Source organism: Pseudochaenichthys georgianus, chromosome 24 (genome assembly GCF_902827115.2).
Source record: "Pseudochaenichthys georgianus chromosome 24, fPseGeo1.2, whole genome shotgun sequence".
In the NCBI taxonomy this organism is placed as follows: domain Eukaryota; kingdom Metazoa; phylum Chordata; class Actinopteri; order Perciformes; family Channichthyidae; genus Pseudochaenichthys; species Pseudochaenichthys georgianus.
In genome coordinates, this window is record NC_047526.1 from 34,679,612 (window position 1) to 34,699,405 (window position 19,794).

Genomic DNA, 19,794 nt, shown 5'->3' on the forward strand with positions numbered 1-19,794 from the left:
ATTCTGGTGCATTTTCAACATTTAAGAGGTATAATTAACTCACAAATTAATACATAAAGAACTCTTTATTCAATATAATCAATATATAACTGTCAGCTTGGGTCAATACTATATATATAATTAGTTCAAACACAATGAACAACCTATACAGAGTAAATATGTAGAATGTTTTGAGTTTAATTTAACAGATAGCAGCATTAAAGATAACACACAAGAGGAGTTGTATTCTCAGTTCATACATCTTAATTTTAATTGTCCCTAAACAATGCTGAACTTTTTGTAGATGTGTTTATAATAAGTATTACATCAAGCTGTATGCAGTAAAATCAGAACACTCACTTTGTCCTTTAAACCCAAATGGATAGCACAAAAAGCAAAATAAAATCATAATTTCCTACAGCCCCGGAAGGCAGCATAAGGACTGCAGGTGCGTCACTTCCGGTGCAAACAAAAGTCTGCTGCCCTCCTGTGGGAAACTCCAGTATCAAAACAATAATCACAATCATAAACTACATGTATAAGTTATTTTAAATGTTTATTCTTGACATTGCACCGAACATACATTAATGAATGGCTGTGATGCATTCAGGTGTTCCCGTACACACTAGTTAACTAGAGCACCCAAATACAAATGAGCCACGAGTAATGTTTTTATGTTGTCGTTTGAAGTCCACCTGTATTAACGGCACATTCAAACTAAATCTGAATTAATGCACACATGTGATGGACACTTTAACAACATGAATAACGGATGGGTTTAATTTAGTCGCATCAGCACTGGTAGAATGACCATATTTATTTATTATATTTATTTATTATAAGTACTGAATTTTCATGCAACTTTTATCTCCTACGCCAATATTGTACTTCTCGCTCAATTACATTTAACTTCACAGATTCAGATAATTATTACAACCTTTAGATCAAATCAACCTTCAACAAATACTCTATGTGGAAAAGAAACAACTCAAAATGTACGTTTTTATAGCTTCTTCCATTACGTTGAGCTACTAAAAGGAACGCAATCATACATTTCTTGGCATTCAGAAACAAGTAGATTGTTGCTTTGATTTGCTTTCAGTGGTCTATTGTTTTTATTATATGGCTGTTATTTATGTTTTAATTATTACGTTTATTCTGGTTTGTTTTGTGTTTGTATCTTGTATTTATATTATGTTGTGTGAGCTTATCTCTCTGTACAGCACTTTGGTCTGAAGGTTTTTAAAGTGCTATATAAATAAAGTTGGATTGGATTGGATAAATGCTTGTTAAAACTGTTTAAAGGTGGGGTAGGTAATTTATTCCAGAAACTCTTTTTGTTATATTCCATGGAATGCTCTCAACCCTTCTCTTGCGTTGGGTCTTACCCCCCTTCCCATGCTATTTTCGGTCAAAATTGACCGGTGTGTTTTGCACAGTGATATCTCTGGAACCCTGTCACGGCTGCTGTCTGCTCGTTAACCTGTCTGGGATTGTGTTCAGCTGTGTATGTGATATGTATATGAGATGTGCCGTTGCCCGGACGCCATTGGATGCCAGTTTCCGGTCTCTCCTCCGGTAGGCGTGGCCGAAGATCTGGATTGGAGCAGCACCAATCCCTGCCCACACCTTCCGCGGACTCTTACAAGAGTGTGTGCGCATCTCGGTTAGACAGGAGAGGTCTGAATCTGTGTCAGACGTCTCTCGGTGCTCTCCTTACGTTCTGTGTAGCTCTGCGCTAGTTCTGCTACAGTGGTTAGTTAGGGTGTGTGCGCTTAAGTGTGTATTCTGTGATTTGTGCAGACGCCTCACTATTTTAGCCTTAAGTGCCCATAGTGCGCTATAACTGCGATAATCTGTGGCCTTCGTTTTGTGTAGCGTTATTTGTGAACAGATAGCTGGGTTTTAGAGCCTGCATTTTTGGTTAGGTCATCTTTATTTTGAATTTATTATTAAAATCAACCTCTTACCAAGAACACCTGGTTTCGGGTTGCTTCCCTTTTACCCTAAGCGAGCTGGGGACGTAACGAACCCCTTATCCAATGTTGATGGTTGACATCTCATTTGAACAGTCAAAGGACGTGGAATCAAGGTAGGACGGACAGAAGGACACCAGGGGGAATCTCATATTATGTTTGCAGTAAGTTCAAAGATAGTGCTTATTTTGCATTACTGTATATTATAAAGATGCTTGCCATGTAGGCTGTGTTTACTGGAGATGGAAAAGCTTTAGTTGGTGTTGGAGCTGAGATTCTTCCCGATCCAATGATGTATTGATTTGATACAAGCAAGCCAGTGTTCCATGTCATGGTGCGGACCCACCGGAGGGCCCATCAAGTTCAGCATTCACTGTGATGAATATCAAATAAGACACCGATTCCGTTTTCCCCAATGAACGTTTATTGAAAGAGAAATATACCATAACTGTGTGTGTGTGTGTGTGTGTGTGTGTTCACGCACATAGTTGGCCATGCAAAATTATGGAATGTCACCTCAGGCGCCTCTCCCTCCGGGGCCTCTCCCTCCGGGGCCTCTCCCTCCGGGGCCTCTCCCTCCGGGGCCTCTCCCTCAGGCTCCTCTCCCTCAGGCTCCTCTCCCTCAGGCTCCTCTCCCTCAGGCGCCTCTCCCTCAGGCGCCTCTCCCTCAGGCGCCTCTCCCTCCGGGGCCTCTCTCAGAGCTGCACCTGTGAGAAGGTACGATACATTATATCATACATCGAGAAAGGGAGAGGTTCTCGTAACGTGTGTGTGTGTATACATGTTGTCCATCTGCAGGATGAACATAATGCACTCATACCCATTCATTTTCTATGGCGGTCATCATGGATGTTTCACTGTTGAATAAATCACTCAAAACGCAATGCAAGTGGAGATCATCAAGTGTGTGTTCAGAGGCCAGTGTGGAGGATAACAAGGTATCGAGGCAATTGGATGAAAAACACAATATTTATGATTAAAACTAAAGTCATTCGGTTTGACCCGAAACGCAAGAGAAGGGTTAACATCCCGATAGCAATGAATATATGAAATGCTTTGACAATAAATATATACAATCTGTGGAAGCCGTAGCGCTGTAAAAAGCACGACCAATCATCTGAGCCGGCTAAAGTAACTGGATGGCCTACCTAATCTCGTGCCCTCATTGGTCGTGCCCTCAAGGGGCAGATTTTTTTCGGCTGCGTACTTTCAACTTCTAGCGCACTCGAGCTGGTTTCTCCATTCTTACCTACCCCACCTTTAACTGAAGTGAATACGGCCTTTTTCTTTAAATACACCTGGGGTGCGTTCCAATACCCAAACTGTTTAGCATGCCAGAAACACATGTATTATTTATGTCCCAAAACATTGAACATCAAATCAAATGTACCAAAAAATAGCAAAATGTTCTAATGCATGCTGTTGCATTTTGCACACCAGCATGCATTTTGGGATGTTCTTACCCATAATCCTTTGCTCTTCGGATATTCCCACACCGCTCCTCCGCTCACTTCACTGGCTTCCAGTGACAACCATAAATATATATAAACATGCGTTTGTTGTTCCGTCGAGCTCCCGCTGGATTTCATCATCCCTAATGAGATGTAGGAACGTCGTCACCTCCTCGGTCGACCACGGTGTGCTTTTCTTTGACGTTGCCATTTTTGTAGCTCCTCCGTTTACAAAAATGCTGCAAGCTTGCTTCTAGATATACGAGTATGTGACGCGAGGGATGATCTCGCGGGCGATCTTGTGACGATTCTCTCTGACCAATCAACAGTCGAGAGTGTTGACGTCACTAGTTCAGCCCTGGCCTGATAGAACCACGATTTTATGGGGCCGGAAAAAAGTACCCGCTAGCCGGTGCTACGCTATATGGAAAGGCCACCAACACTTGCCTGGCCGATTAAGGACGCTTAAACGGGGCTACCCGCTGCAGTGGAAATGCGCCATGTTAGTGAATTCTTGAACCCTGATAGCAGGACAGACTGAAAAGAGTCAAGGGAAGCTTATAAAAGTTAACAGCATTTAATTACACAAAAGATGCGGTGATGTACACAATGAAATGTGCGAGTGGAGGCGCTCTCCTCATCCGACCGGTCAGCAGGTAGAAGAGGTCAATCCTTGGCTTGCTCTTCCTGCTGTCATCTGAGGTCTTCTCCTATTGGCCGGCGTCGTCGGGGGGCGGGTCCAATGCAATTCCTGCCTTGTTCTATCGTTAAATTAAATCATTCTGGTGTCTGTGGTTATTTAAACATTCCCTAATAAACGTTATTCAGCGGCAATAAAAGAGTGCTAAACCCAGTGTGCTCAGTGTACAACATCACATGTCATTTCACCTTTGATTCATGGTTTGAAAATGCAGCATTTCGCCACATGCTAATGTTAACCGGAAGTGAAGCATTTTCAGAATAAAAGTATTAAGTTAATAGTTAGTGAACTTCAGGTTTTTCAGAATAAAACTGATTTAAATTAAATAGTGTATTTAATTCAAATTACGCCATATCAACATTGATTTTAATTTCTAACAGCCATTATATACTAACAAAGGACTGGCTAATCTAAAGCCAGTTGAGTAGCACTTGAAATGTTTGGCTGATGTACTATATGATTCTGTTTTCTTCTAGTTTGTATTTTGTTGGTCGAACGCACTTATTGTAAGTCGCTTTGGATAAAAGCATCAGCTAAATGCAATGTAATACAGTTTGTTATGTCAGACTATTATGTCCCAATTGTATGCATACTGCAGTAACAGCATACGTGTTGTTATTTCTCTTCTTTACTTGCTTGTGAAGCGCTTTGAGCACCAGGAAAAGCACTATATAAATAACATGTATTATAATTATATATACAATCTGCAGTATCTTGTATTAAAAGGAAACTTGTGCAAATCGGGAGGCAGCCGTTGTTTATGCTCTGAATCTTGGGCAGCAGATGAAACACTAAAATAATAATATATTACTTGGATTATAGACTGAAATAAAGCAAAGATGTAGCAACACTGCAAACAGTATAATGAATAAATAAAAGGCATTAAACGCAAAGTAAAGAAATCACAAAGAGTACGTTCCCCAAACGGGTCAGTTTCTGCGTTTAATTCATACAAACACTTTACATGTGAGATTAGACTTGAATGGATCTGAATATCTCTATCTTATGTAAACACAGGTGCTGGCGTTGTGTTTTTAAATGATGACACTTGATCCCGAGCAACAACACTTTCCATTTGGTCTCCCGGTCCGTTCAGTTAGGAAACGACCGTGAACTAAAGCAGCGAGTTAAAGCCTTTCTACACGAGAGCCAAACACGGATATAAATAACGGCTACATGTAATTGAGATGTTCGTAACAATGACGTTAAATTAATATAATGACCTCTGAGCGTGGTGGAAATCTCCTCGTTATATCGCCGCGGTAACAAAGGAATAAAAAGGCAACGGATAATATAATCATTTTGACGGTGTTCCCTTAGTTATCTTCAAGTTATGTCGTTGTTGTTGTGATAATATTATACAGCTAATATCATTAAAGCAAAGCTGCAACACATTAATGCTTCTAACACGGTACACTGTCAAGTATCAATGATGTTTATAAGGTCCTGAACTCTGACCTTTCACCCCCTAAATATCCAATACTCGGAGAGAGACTCTTTTTAAAACACGAGGCGTTATTTTTCTGGTTTTGTGCAACGATTCAGCTTCTTAGGAAGAAAATATCAGCACGATGCAAGCATTTAAAAAAGTACATAATAATTCTGGGAATTTTTAAAGATGGAAACTTTCCATGGGAATAAACCGGAACGTTCCGCCCCTAATAACCACTCATTCGCCGACTCAAGGCCCGTCTCTCATTCACATCTAAATTATAACTCGAAATGCAAATCATAATTCCTTTATGTATATTTCTTTTAACTTTTTAAGGAGTGTATTCAAAGTCAAACACATGTTCTGACCTTGTAATCATAATTAAAGATTGTTTCAAATGCTTAATAGTTTTTAAGTCCTTATTTTTAACTACTCAAGAATCAAAACTGCCTGAGACTCACGGTGCGAAATCCTGAAAGAAACTTGAGGATTTTTAAAGAGGGCCCTATTACGCTTTTTCACGTGTTCCCTTACCTGTCGTGTTATTTAGGTTTGAATGCATGTCAATGGTCTGCAAAGGCTAACATCTAAACGGTTTCACTATGTAACATTGCCGCATGTATTGGCTCCAACACATTGCACGTGATCTAAGGGGCGGGACATCTGGAAGCGGTTGACCAGTCACAACACAGCCGGCCAGCTGACCAATCGGAGCAGACTGGGCTCTGGTTTCAGACAGAGGGTGAAAAGAGGTGCTGCAGCGCAGGCGGTATGAGAGAAGTAAAGAGCGTTATGAACATGGACGCCACAGTCGGGCCCCTTTAAGCCGCTTCCAGTAAACCGGACGGCGCGTATCGTTCAAGCATCAACTCCAAAGCTTCAGCAACAAAAACACGTTATTTACACAACGTTCAAGCGTTTCTCTTAATCTGCAGGACGGGAAACACTTCGACCCCTTTTTAAACTTTCTGTAAACCCTCCAAATAAATCTCCACGGTTCTCTCCGACTGACCCGACGGTGAACTCTGCCCGTCTGAACAGGAAGGAGTTCCTTAAAGCTTCGCCTCCTCAGCGTGGACGAGCAGCGAGGGGCGAGGGAGAGTCTTCTTTTTAAACGTTTTAAGTGCTTCTGTAACAACCCTCCACTCTGCCTTCAGATGTCCATCCCATCGTCGCTCTCACACCAGTCTGACGGAGCGTCGGTGCCAAAGTAACGGTCTCCAAAATTACCTTTGGATACAAAACAAGAGGAGAGGTGATAAAAGCAAACTAGGCAACAGTCAGACCGGCAACCTCAAGTGAAATATAACCAAACAAACCCTTAACGCAGGGGGGTCAAACTCAATTTCATCGCGGGCCACATCAGCATTATGGCTGCACTCAAAGGGCCGGTTGTAACTTTAAGACTATATAAAAATACATATACAAATATTTAATATATAAAATAATGTATTATATTACTTTATTGCTTCTGCTTTGGATTATTATCGGATAGGGTAAAAGCTTCATAATTAACTACGTCTGAAAGCAGAAGTCTAGGGCCAATAATTGCAAGTCTCTTCAGTGAGAATGTCACAAAATGATTTTAAAAGAAAAGCCAAATTCTGGAGAAATAAATAAATAAGAGAGATTTTGTGGGAAAACGTGACATTTTTAAAAATAAGTAAAACATTGTAATTCTGAGAAAAAAGGCATTAAAATAAAAAAAAAATCAGAAAAATTTCAGATGCATTGTGGGACATGTAGTTTATGGGCAACGTGCTCCTGTAAAGCGGCATGTAACCATAATAAACTGATTATATTCTTTGCAAGCTCTTGTGGGCCACATCAAATGAAGTGGCGGGCCGGACTTGGCCCCCGGGCCTCGAGTTTGAGACCCCTGCCTTAACGTATATTCTGAAAAGGAAACGTGGAACCTTTGATAGGGTTTGGGCCGTTTCCTCAACTGTTAGGGAATGTTAATGTGTCAAACATGCCATTTTGTATTTCATTATATACGTTGCGTTGTTGGAGCAGCTCAGGTCAGAAGAATTTCATTGCCATTTCTACACTGCAGCGTTGTGCATATGGCAATACAACCTTAGGGTTATTAATGTACATTTTTGATCGTGCATTGGTTTATTTTCTTGAATGCAACTTAACCCTCCCATATCCTGTGAAAAACTGCTTCCTGCAAATTAAAACGAGGGAAAGAGAAAGCATCCTCACCGATGCCGGGGATGATGTGGAACTGGTCGTTGACCTCCTTGTCCACGGCGGTGGTGATGATGCGGACTTTGGGGAAGGCGTAGGCCACCGAGTGGACGCCCATCTCCGCCATCAGGAGCGAGATGAGGAAGATCTTATCCTCCGCTACATCGTGGTCCTGCAGAGGGGACGGGGGGAGAAGGCACATTAAGACGACAGAATACTTTGAGGACAGCTGGGAGAACACGTGATGGGAGCCAATTGGTTCCATCTTTTTATTCCTCCTAAGGTCTTCTTAAAACGCTCTGACGGGGAGCTTCCACGCGTGTATTTCGGTTTATTCACGGCATTCATTTTGTTATTCTACAGTATTGTTGTGTTATAGTCATTTGTTAATGGAACCCAATTTGTGTTCTTTGAAATGGAAAAGGATATCGCGTCGTGTTTGTTACTTTCGTTGCAGTTGTATGTGTCGAAAGTCAAAGTGTAATTGGGCTTGGCTTCCTACTTTGTATGGACATGCTTTTACTTTGAAGGAGAGTTAGCGCTGTTGACAGGAAGTTGTTGTTGCTATGGAAACAACGTGACGGACAAAAGGAGTGGAGGTTAACGGAGAAAAGGCATACCGATATGTAAAGACGGAGAAAGCAAAGGATAAAGAAAAAAAAAAGAATATCCGAATAACGAAATTGAAAACCGAATAGTGGGACAACGACCGAATATTCGGGTACAGCCATTTGTCTCCCTAAATCACGACGGTGTCATTTACAAGTGGATACTTTTGAAAAGGAAATGGCTTATTAAAATAAAAGTAATAAAAACAACAAATGGACCATACATTAATAGTTAGGGTTCATTAGGGATTGGGATATCTGAAAAAGCAGCAACACTATAGTAGTGATTATAGCAGCTTAGGCTATACGTTGCTATAGAAACAGAGAGAGATGTGATCTGGTATTGTATCCAGAATTGTAGCATTTTGAAGTTAAGGAGCCCAGCTAGTTAGAATAATGTCCCTCTTTAATGCACGACACAGTTTATATGTGGTAGCATTGTGATTAAGCAAAGGACTAAATCCACATATGCATCTAAAAAACTAAAAATTAGCATCTCGAGAGTTATCAGAGGGGTTTCGACCAACCAGCAGCACTCTGACGGCCATGAGAGCAGCAGCCCCGGTGGACACGGTGCTGTCCATCAGGATGACGTAATCCTCCGTGAGGTCTTTGGGCAGGCGGAGGTAGTGAAGCTAAAAGAAGGAAACGACAGTTAATACACATTTGCAGATATTCGGATATTAACTATAGCTACAAATCTTTAAGTCAAAGTCAACGTTATTGTCAATCTTTCAGTTTGTGTGTACAGACGGAGAGATCGAAATACAGCCACTTCAATATCTTTGGGAAATGTGCAAGACTGTCCATAGCAGCGCAACAAGTGTCTGGTGCTGGATCTGAGGGTGTGAGCGTCTGTGGGGTCCAGGTCTCGTGACACATTTGCAGATATTCAGATATGGACAATATCCCTGCAGGTAGAAAGCGGACTCGCTCACCTCCGGTTCCCCGGTGTCGTGGTTGGTCTGGATCAGGATCTTCCCCAGCCGGATGTCTTTGCACACGGCCATCAGAGCCTGCTCCATCGTCTCGCCTGCTCTCAGGATGGAAACGCCTGTGATCTGCACGAGAGAAACGAAGTCCAGTGGGATATGAGGTCTTTGATTACGACATAAAACTAAATTTTGCGAGCACATCAGCAGCTTATAGTCATTCTAGACGTTAAGCGCTAAACAAGTGCGAACAATTGGTTTCTTGAAGTTTGCCGGCGGGCGTGTCTGAAGCTCGGCCAACAACCGATCACATGAATCTCCCGCCCCGGACACACAAGCAGCGGTTTGATTGGCTAGAGCTCGTACTGGCATATGATTCGATTGGCTGACGCTTCCACCGAGGCTTCAAAAGTTGAACATTGCTCAACGAAGTCAAACGTCTTAACTTGCACTGCAACATTTAGACAGTCAAGCTTATGTTATTTATCATACTTTTGTTTTTTAAATATACATCTGTTGGGGGATGTTTAGTATAGTATTCGTTTATCAGTCCCCGAGGGGAAAATGGGTAGCAGCACATCACAAAGGCATTTAAAAAGATAAGACAATACGTCACTGACAACAACACAGACGCAGATAAAAACAAACAGACATAAGGAAACCAGATATCGCAGACATGACGAGGGGCCTGTAGGGGGGACGGGGCCCAGCTGGGTAAACAGGCGTCCTATCCATCATTTATTCAGGAGTTTGATGGCTTGTGGGACGAAAGACAGCCTCGATCTGTTCTCTTTTAAATAAGGGGCACGATATCTCCGCCCGGATGGCAGCAGTTCAAAGTAAGAGGACAGTTTACATTAAAGAGCGAGAGATGAAATGGGGAAGAGAGCGGGAAGTGTGTGGCGTGTAATTATTTAGCTACCAAAACTTAAACTAGTTATTATAATGCTGTGAAGAAGCCGTAAATGGTGAAAATGTAAAAGGTGGGGTAGGTAGGAATGGAGAAACCGGCTCGAGTGCGCTAGAATTTGAAAATACACAACCGTAAAAAATCTGCCCCTTCCTCTCAGAGCCCCTCCCCCAACACACATGACCAATGGCAGGCAGGCAGGCCATCCAGTTACTTTAGCCGGCTCAGATGATTGGTCGAGCTCTTTACAGCGCCACGGCTTCCACAGATGACGTTTAATGTATTCATTGCTATCGGGATGTTAAGAGCATCCCATGGAATATAACAAGGGTTTCTGAAGCGAACTACCTACCCCGCCTTTAAGTACATAAAGCGGGTGGTTTCACATGTTCTGTCCCTAGCTATGAACACGGTGTGCTGAGAGGGTAAACACCATCCATGGACTTCATTTTGAAGTTACGGTAACTTTAGAAACGAAGTATAAAAGCAGACTTACTCTTTTCCCACTCAGCCTCTTCCCCTCATACGTGCCCCCCTGAGGCGTTTCCACGGATACCGACTGGAGAGGGAGAAAAGGGTGAACGAGATCAACTAAACCACAAGTTCACAACATCCACTGCCACTGAAGGAAACACTGAGATATAGCACAGGCATCTCGGTTAGTAATCTGAACGCACACGACTCACCTTGAGAGGCAGGAAGGAGAGGGCGTGCTCGATCAGGAGCCTCATCAATCTCTTGGAGTAAAAGATAAACTCGTCTCTGTTGGTCTCCTTGTTTCTGCACACACACAGAGGTCAGGAGCAAAGAGGCGGAGGAGAGATGTAAGAACAAGCAAAGACTTTGATCCCTGTAGGACGTTCACATCAGGATATCTGGAGCGCTGTCGTGTCAAATCATCAGATAATCATTTAACACATATATACTCCGATTGCCTTTACACTGTATTTGTAGTCTTGTGTTTAACGGAGACATGTGTTAAAGGTCATACAGAACCGGGTGATTTGCTACCGTAATAACTAACTTCTCCTCCATTTTCAGGAATATATAATATATATATAGAAAATGAACTATATGTCTCTCCCTGCTTGCACGCGGTTTGATTGGCTAGCGCTTGTACCGTCAGATTTGCATAAACGGGATTTGATTGGCTGGCGCTTCCAGCTCAGCTTCAAATTTGAACATTGCTCAACTTTTGAAGCCTGAGATGCCTGGACATCTCCGCTTTGCTTCCCACAATGCAGTTCGGTGAAAAGTGAGGCAAAGTGAATGGGCAGAAGCGCTGGAAGATTTTTTTAACGCTGCTGTGTGGTCGGGCCGTAAGAGACACGTTACGTTGCACCAAAGCAGTCAATAGTTTAATTTCCTTAGCGTCTAAGGCAGGGGGTGTCAAACTCAAGGCCCGGGGGCCAAATCCGGCCCGCGACTTCATCTCATGCGGCCCCTCAAGAGATTGCAAAGAATATTATACGGTTACATGCCGATTTACAGAAGCACGTTGCCCATAAACTACATATCCCACAATGCATCTCAAATTTGCCTTTTTTCTCAGAATTTGCCTTTTTTTCCTCAGAATTTGACTTATTTTCTTCAAAATATTGATTTTTTTTTAGAATTTGCCTTTTTCTCATAATTAGATTTTTTTTTAAATCATTTTGTAACATTCTCAGTGAAGAGACTTGCAATGATTTGCCCTAGACTTCTGCTTTCAGACGTAGTTAATTATGAAGTTATTACCCTGTCGGATAATAATCCAATGCAGAGCCAATGATGTAATATATAATACATTATTTTATATATATTAAATATTTATATATGTATTTTGATATATAGTCTTAAAGTTACAACCGGCCCTTTGAGTGCAACCATAATGCTGATGTGGCCCGCGAAGAAATTGAGTTTGACACCCCTGGTCTAAGGGAATCTCAGAGCTTATATATCCACCTCAAAGTGCATGCGTAGTTGACTTCTGACACAATATTATATTATATATTGCATTTTCGGTCTTTAAATATTCCCAGTGTATGCCAATGTAGACAACTGTTGGTCATAGAAATGGATTGGCATCTTTCCTCGAAACATAATGAGTAACCCACTAGTATGTCTTGAAAGTAGGGCTGCTCGATTATGGCAAAAATCATAATCTCGATTATTTGGGTCAATAATTGATATCACGATTATTAAAAACGATTATCCATTTACTTTGAAAACATACATTTATTGGAGAAAAAAAATGTGAACAGTATGTTTTTAACAGTTGATTAGCCTGAACTTTACGTTTAATTCAACTGAGAAAGAAAAAAAGTATTGTATAAAAAAAAAAAAAAAACGTTTTATTTCGATTACGTTGTTTTCGTAATCGTTGCAAGCCATAATCGTAATTGCGATTCATTGAGCAGCCCTACTTGAAACCATAAATGTATAAAACACATGATTATATAAAACAGCTTCGACAGCACAAAGATATGTGTTAAGACGATGTTCCCCGCGCTCTGACCTGATGATGGTGTGCATGCCGCGGACCTGAGGCGTGCTCTCCATCACGCTGAGGGTTGTGGGTAACGGCTGACCCTGGTGCGCCGAGGCGAGTGCCGATCTGTGGCAAAAATCAAATGGTGAGACTGACATACAGAAATGACCTGAAATGGTACAGGCCTTATATTTAAGACTTCCCTGGCGCTGAAGACTTTCCTAAATCACATATCAAGCTTCAAAAGTAACATTTATCTACGCTCTCTTTAAGGTGAAGAACATCGACTTCAACCTTATTTTGAAGGCCAGTATTGACGTTAACTATTTGGATCGCTGACGTTTCCAGTTGCAATTATTAGCTTTCAAAATTAGCATTCTTAAATCTGACTTTCTTCTTGTGGTAAAAACTATATTTGCCATGAAATGATTTAGGTAGTGACGAGTCGACAGAACCCAGAGTATTAAAACGGGCCGATTGTACCATCACGAAAAACACAAGAAAATCAGAATCTAGATTTCAATATTGACAACTGACTGTGGTCATCAGTCTGGCCATCAGCCCTAGCTTTAACGTCACACAATGGAAAGATAAGATTGCATATTGAGCAGAAACTAGCTGAATTGTTTAATATATAATCGACTGCAAGGTTTAAACGCCGACAGCCCACGACATACTATAAGGCAGGGGTGTCAAACACAAGGCCCGGGGGCCAAATCCGGCCCGCGACTTCATTTTCTGTGGCCCCGCAAGAGCTTGCAAAGAATATAATATGTTTATTATACGGTTACATGCTACTTTACAGAAGCACGTTGCCCATAAACTACATGTCCCACAATGCATCTGAAATTTGCCTTTTTTCTCAATTTGCCTTTTTTTTCTTCAAAATATGCTTTTTTTCTTAGAATTTGCGTTTTCTCAAAATGTCTCTTCTTTTTTTCCAGAATTTGGCTTTTCTTTTAAAATAATTTTGTGACATGCACACTGAAGAGACTTGCAATTATTTGCCCTAGACTTCTGCTTTCAGACGTATCTGAAAATAATCCAATGCAGAGGCAATCATGTAATATAATAAATGATGTTATATATATTAAATATTTATATATGTATTCTTATATAGTCTTAAAGTTACAACCGGCCCTTTGAGTGAAACCATAACGCTGATGTGGCCCGCGATGAAATTGAGTTTGACACCCCTGCTATCAGGTAACACACACATGCAGACAGATTGCAATACAAAGTAAATGGGGCTGGATTTACAAACAAAACATTTGACTATGAATAAAGTTCATCCCCATCTTAAAGACTCAGTGGACCAACTTATTCTCTAACATCGTTATATAACGTTAATTGTATGTCTGGTTAACAGTGTGTGTGTGTGTGTGTGTGTCATCAACGTAAGCAAACAAAATGCAACTCCAAAAATAAGCAAATTGTGAAATTCAATTTTTAAAACGGCATGCTTGCGATGTTGAAGAGCGACGAGGAAGTCGATTTCACATGCTCCATTCCTTCAGTAAAGCATGCTTCTGCAACTTTCGCGTGTCACGAACGGCTTCAAAATGGAGCCGGTATTTGATCGGCTCAAAATGCAAAGCTTATTTAAAACAAGTTGCAAAAAGCCAGAAGGCATCACATGGACTCAAGTGTGCTTTGAAAACCACGTCACGACAGGAGGATGCACACGGGGAGCCTCACATATCCCAGCGCAGCTTCCTCTGAAGAAGGAGACAGATATTTTCACGTGGTGACATTTAGAGATGAAGAAGCAGAAGGAAAAGACACAGGAGAGAAGAAGAGAAAGCATTAGAGCAGAGAAACAGCTCCACCTCGTGAACACGTTGCAGCTCAGGGCCGAAATCTATTTGTCCTAAAAGAGGGTTCATTTCAGGCGACTCGATGTGTGCCCTTTCTTCGCAGGACGCTTTTACTGCCCAGGTGAGAACACTGCAAAGCACTTATAGCTCCTGCACACTTACCGACTGACCCGAGGGTTCGCCACCTTGTGTTTTTTAATGCATCGTAAACGTATCATTCTTTAGAGAACTAGCAGCTTTGTGCAACATGTCCCATTTGCACATGTCGCCAGGAGAGAAGAACACGTGTTGGCGTTATCTTAAAATGATGTTCTGCTCAGAAAAGGCTGAATCACGCCGAGTTGATCTCCGTCATCTTTCTTTAATTCGTGTTCGACTGCAGGTGTCGTTTCAAAAAGGCAAACGGTAACAATATACATTTTCTTGAATTGTAGACCCATACGGTGTTAAACAAGTCGGCGTTGGCCTGGTTGTTTAGACATGTGAGCATAGCTGTGGAGCAAGGGACCGGTCGATCCATCCAGCAGCATTAATGATTATATACGAATGGACAGTCGGGTTTTAAAAGCCATGAAAGTCAAATGTATAAATATGCATCTTAAAGCTGCCACTCGATATATTCAACAATAGCTTTGTTTGCTCCGTCAACTCTGAGGGAATTGTCTCGCTCTCTAGCTTTTAAGACTTTTTTGAAGTCACTTGAAATTAAACTTGAGACCTGTTTTACATGCAACTTGCATTAAGCGTGACAGCGTGAGGCTTTTGGTAAATTATTTTTTTAAAGTGTTCTGTGGCTTTATTCATTTTGTTACGTTTACTTTGTGCCGAGCAGGTGGTACACTGGAGGTTTATAAGCAGGGGTGCCCATAACTGGTACACATGCGCGACAACCTGAAACGCGTACCGTCACTTGTGTCACAAAGCGCATTTGCGTACCGACGTACTTGTGAAGCTTTTCCAGAAGGCGGTTAGATCACCGGACGACAGAGTCGGTCTCTGTGTGCACAGACAGGGCTGCTGTTAACGTCGGTCTGTACAACGGAACTGTGCCAACCGGCTGCGGAGGGAGACTCCCCCCTTCACTGGAGAACTGCGCTAAAACAGCTGATCACAACGTTCACACTCTGTGGTCACGAAGTACTCCACTAGCCCCCCCCCGTTGACGTTTGCGAAACAGAGGTACAGAGGGCTTCATCAAATAACTTTGAGTGGAGCCAGAAGTTGGAGTACCAAACACTGACTATGTGCACCCCTGGGTACAAGAGCTTGAATGTTGAATGAACCTCATTATAAAAAGGAGCTTAAAGAAACTAATCATCCCGTAGTAAATGAAGGTGTAGGGCTGAACGATTTAAAATCGAAAATCGAGATTTGAAATGATGCGATTTTTTAAAACGTTTTTTTTCAACATTATTATTTATTTATTTTTATCAGAAGTGCTGTGCTCCACATGTACCAGCCATTGTTAACCAATCAGAAGTGCTGTGCTCCACATGTACCAGCCATTGTTAACCAATCAGAAGTGCTGTGCTCCACATGTACCAGCCATTGTTAACCAATCAGAAGTGCTGTGCTCCACATGTACCAGCCATTGTTAACCAATCAGAAGTGCTGTGCTCCACATGTACCAGCCATTGTTAACCAATCAGAAGTGCTGTGCTCCACATGTACCAGCCATTGTTAACCAATCAGAAGTGCTGTGCTCCACATGTACCAGCCATTGTTAACCAATCAGAAGTGCTGTGCTCCACATGTACCAGCCATTGTTAACCAATCAGAAGTGGCCCCTGATGGAAGGTGATAGACAGATTGATCCAATCACCTGCCAAGTATCTTTGAAGGTGCCTGCCCTTTCCAGATGGCTTCCAATGGAGCTTCAGATGGCTTGGTGAACCATCTGGGTCAGGTTAGTAATGATCCATCACGTGTTTCTATCACAGGGTGAGTCTGAAACTGAAGCTCGACTTTAAAGCAACGGAAGTTTCATGTACGTTTAGTTCTTTCACTCGTAGCTCGGGCTGCGGGGTGCTAGAGACGGGAGCACGTTGATGCGACCTTCCTAGCCGGAGATATGGCCACATTTTACAATACACTTCCGTTGGGTCGCTTAAAAACAAATATCGCAAATCAAATCGCAATATCTGTCAGAAAAATCGCAATTTGATTTTTTCCCCAAAATCGTGCAGCCCTATGAAGGAGGTTACGTTTTGGAGAGAGATGCAACACAGGACAGAAAGGACTACTTTGCGGTGTGGCTGAAGACGGAGTGAAAGCAAGAAGAGGAATTAAATATAAAATCACAGTCATACCTCACAGTGATCTCACGCTGCAATGGTTACACAGCATTCAGCCAGGCAAGGGGAGTCGTGTGTGACGAGAAAAAAAACATGAGACAACGTCAAACCCACAAGACACGCCAAACATTTAAAGTGAACATAAATGTTTGTTTGTTAGAATGTAGTATTAACAACATTGGTGCTTGAAATAAATGAGTCAAAATGTTGTTAATTATTTACGGTTTTACGCAGAATTAATGAAACATCCATGCCATCAGCCTTTTGCGTAAATCTAAATGCTAACATGCTACAATGGTGATGCTAACATGCTAATGTTTAGCACATATGTTGACCAGGTGCATTTAGCAAGTTAGCAACAAGTGCCGCAACAAAGACACACAACATGGTTGAAACTCATGTATTCAATGTATTTAGTTTTGCATGATATTAATGTAAAATCAGTCACTCAGTATTTGCATTCATGTTTAGTCGGTTTTAAATATAGTAAAAGAGTGAACTTTTATCTGTACTATCCCAACTCTTATAGCGCTGATATCATACCTGAATGTCCCTACATGGATTAATACATATTTAACTTATCTTAAAGGTGGGGTAGGTACGTTTGAGAAACCGGCTCGAGATCGCGAGAATTTGAAAATACACAGCCGGAAGAAATCTGCCACTTCCTCACAGAGCCCCTCCCCCAACACACACGTGACCAACGAGGGCACGAGGTAAATTTGTGCCCCGATGGAAGGCTGACAGGCAGGTCGGCCATCCAGTTACTTTAGCCGGCTCAGATGATTGGTCGTGCTTTTTACAGCGCCACGGCTTCCACAGATGACTTTTCTGTATGTATTTATTGTCAAAGCATTTAATGTATTCATTGCTATCGGGGTGTAAAGAGCATTCCATGGAATATAACAAGTGTTTCTGAAATAGATTATATACCCCACCTTTAATACGGTCAAAATCCCCTAAAAATGGTGTAAAAGTTAAAAAGTTTGATGTGTGCATATCGCTATATTTCACTGGATAAATACCAACATTGATCTGCTGTTGATACTGCAGTAAAATCATTACTTTGTGGATCAAGGCGGTAACGTACCGTTATAGCACCTGTATCATACCGGAATATCCCTACATGGATTAATACATATTTAACTTCTCTTAATTTGGTCAAAATCCCCTAAAAATCGTGTAAAAGTTAACATTTTCGACCCGATTGTGTGCCTTATTCTGCCAGTCCCTGCAGTCGACATCGCTATATTTCACTGGATGAATACAAACATTGATCTGCTGCTGTTGACACGGCAGTAAAATGCTCCCTTTGTGGATCATGGCAGTGAATCCTAAGAAGGACAGCGTCGTGCTAACTTCCTCCACGCTGCACGCTGACGGTTTTGTGAAGTGTGAAAGATGTTCCGTGTGCTCGTCCAGTGAACACGTGGCAGGTGGAACAGATCATAGTTTGAAGCAGGTCATAAAGCCGGCTGACGGGACGGCGAGGCGAGGAAGATGGAGGACACCTCTCCGGCTTTATGTGCTCACTGATCCCCGAGTAGCTGGAGTTCAGTGGGTTCTGAGGTGTCGACGGACCAGGGACAGCTTCTCCTTAATGTCGCAGATATTTAGGCTTTTGCTTTTAGTGTGATTTCGTCATTTTGAAGGATAACTGTAGCTCACTGGGATTGAGTCATTTAGCTCGGTCAACCAGCAGAGGGAGGAAGTGGTCAAATCCAAAATATAGACTACAGACTAGTAGGGACTGACCAGAGGCTGCAGCAAAACGAAAGACAATACCTTTCGTTGACAGAAACTAGCTTTGTTATCCTCTCTGAGTGATGGTGCTCTCTCCTCCAGCTGTACAGAAGCTAGCAGTGGGGATAAGATCTTCAAAAAGCATCTGAAACGGTTGTCAATTTGTCGTTTCTTTAGGTACTCCAGTGACATTATTAACTCAACACAGTACCCGATATCAGTGCCAGCCCGAGGCTAAAATAAAAAACATATTTCTCATCATTTATGAGGATTATTCATGTTTTTACGTATCCGACTTTCTCCATTGAGGCGGTTTTGTATCGTCACAAATATTGCAAAATTAACTAACGCTGTAATAAGCTTTTCTTGGATTTCGTGGGTTTATGGTCCCATTTAGAGATGTGTCCCACGTCTACTGGTAGGATGTGAGCGAGACATACAAGTGCATCAGGTATTTGCCATTATTATGAACTCAAAACAGTCAAAATAGTTTCCCGATGTATTTTATAGCCTTGTATTGGGTGTTCGTATTACATAGTACTATGACCAGTTTGTAAGGGCAGCGCAGTCAAATCATCAGACCCTGAAGGCACCACAAGCCAATCATCTCACTCCCCGATGTGTTTTCCTAACAGCCAGTGATCTGATCTGAGCCAGGACAGCAGCCATTTTACACTTTATATCGATCATTAAACGTCATACTTTTAGAGGAAAAAGCAGCCGATCAAGCTTTAAGTTGTCATGACGCTAACAGCTATCATTACAGAGGCACATGTAGCAGCCAATCGTGTGGCAGCATTGTTCATTTGACCATTCCCTTTGTCTTCCCTCATAGCAGCTGTACCTGCAGATTATAGAAAATAAACAGTTACGGTACGTCCACACAGCAGCTTTTCAAACATCTTGAACATCTTGGAGCTGGGCGTGTCTGACAGCTTGGGGATTTTTTGCGAGCAATGCGACCAATCACATGAATGTCCCGCCCCCGACATACAAAGCAAAAAACCCCGGGGATTTTATGCGAGCAATATATAAATATATAAACTCCCCAAACAGGCGAAACCCTACCAGTTTCCCCCACTGTCTCTGCCACCTCCCTCCATGCCTGGTTCCTCCGGTTTGTATCCCGGTAATAGTTCTGGTCGTAAAGAACCGGGTGATTTGCTACCGTAACTTCTCGTTTGGAATATGAGGAAATGAACTGCGGTCTGGTTCTCCCTGCTTGCACGCGGTTTGATTGGCTAGCGCTTCTACTGTCAGATTTGCATACGCGTGTTTGATTCCAGCTC

General features: G+C 42.0%; 1 protein-coding gene across 4 annotated transcripts in view; it reads right to left on the reverse strand.

The window, feature by feature from the left end:
- Positions 1-5,018: 5,018 nt before the first annotated feature.
- LOC117439781 (uridine-cytidine kinase-like 1) overlaps positions 5,019-19,794 on the reverse strand; it is a 41,049-nt gene continuing 26,273 nt past the window's right edge. For 2 of the 4 annotated variants that reach the window (XM_034075853.2, XM_034075851.2), the window contains 8 exons: positions 14,350-14,369; positions 12,679-12,777; positions 10,868-10,961; positions 10,678-10,740; positions 9,278-9,400; positions 8,867-8,974; positions 7,747-7,903; positions 5,019-6,768 (listed from right to left, as the gene is read on the reverse strand). In XM_034075853.2, coding sequence (XP_033931744.1) covers positions 6,692-6,768; positions 7,747-7,903; positions 8,867-8,974; positions 9,278-9,400; positions 10,678-10,740; positions 10,868-10,961; positions 12,679-12,777; positions 14,350-14,369 — 741 coding nt within the window. In that variant the 3' untranslated portion in view covers positions 5,019-6,691. Of the gene's footprint in view, positions 6,769-7,746; positions 7,904-8,866; positions 8,975-9,277; positions 9,401-10,677; positions 10,741-10,867; positions 10,962-12,678; positions 12,778-14,349; positions 14,370-16,777; positions 16,795-19,794 lie in introns of all 4 variants that reach the window. The other 2 variants (XM_034075854.2, XM_034075852.2) reach the window with 1 other exon arrangement.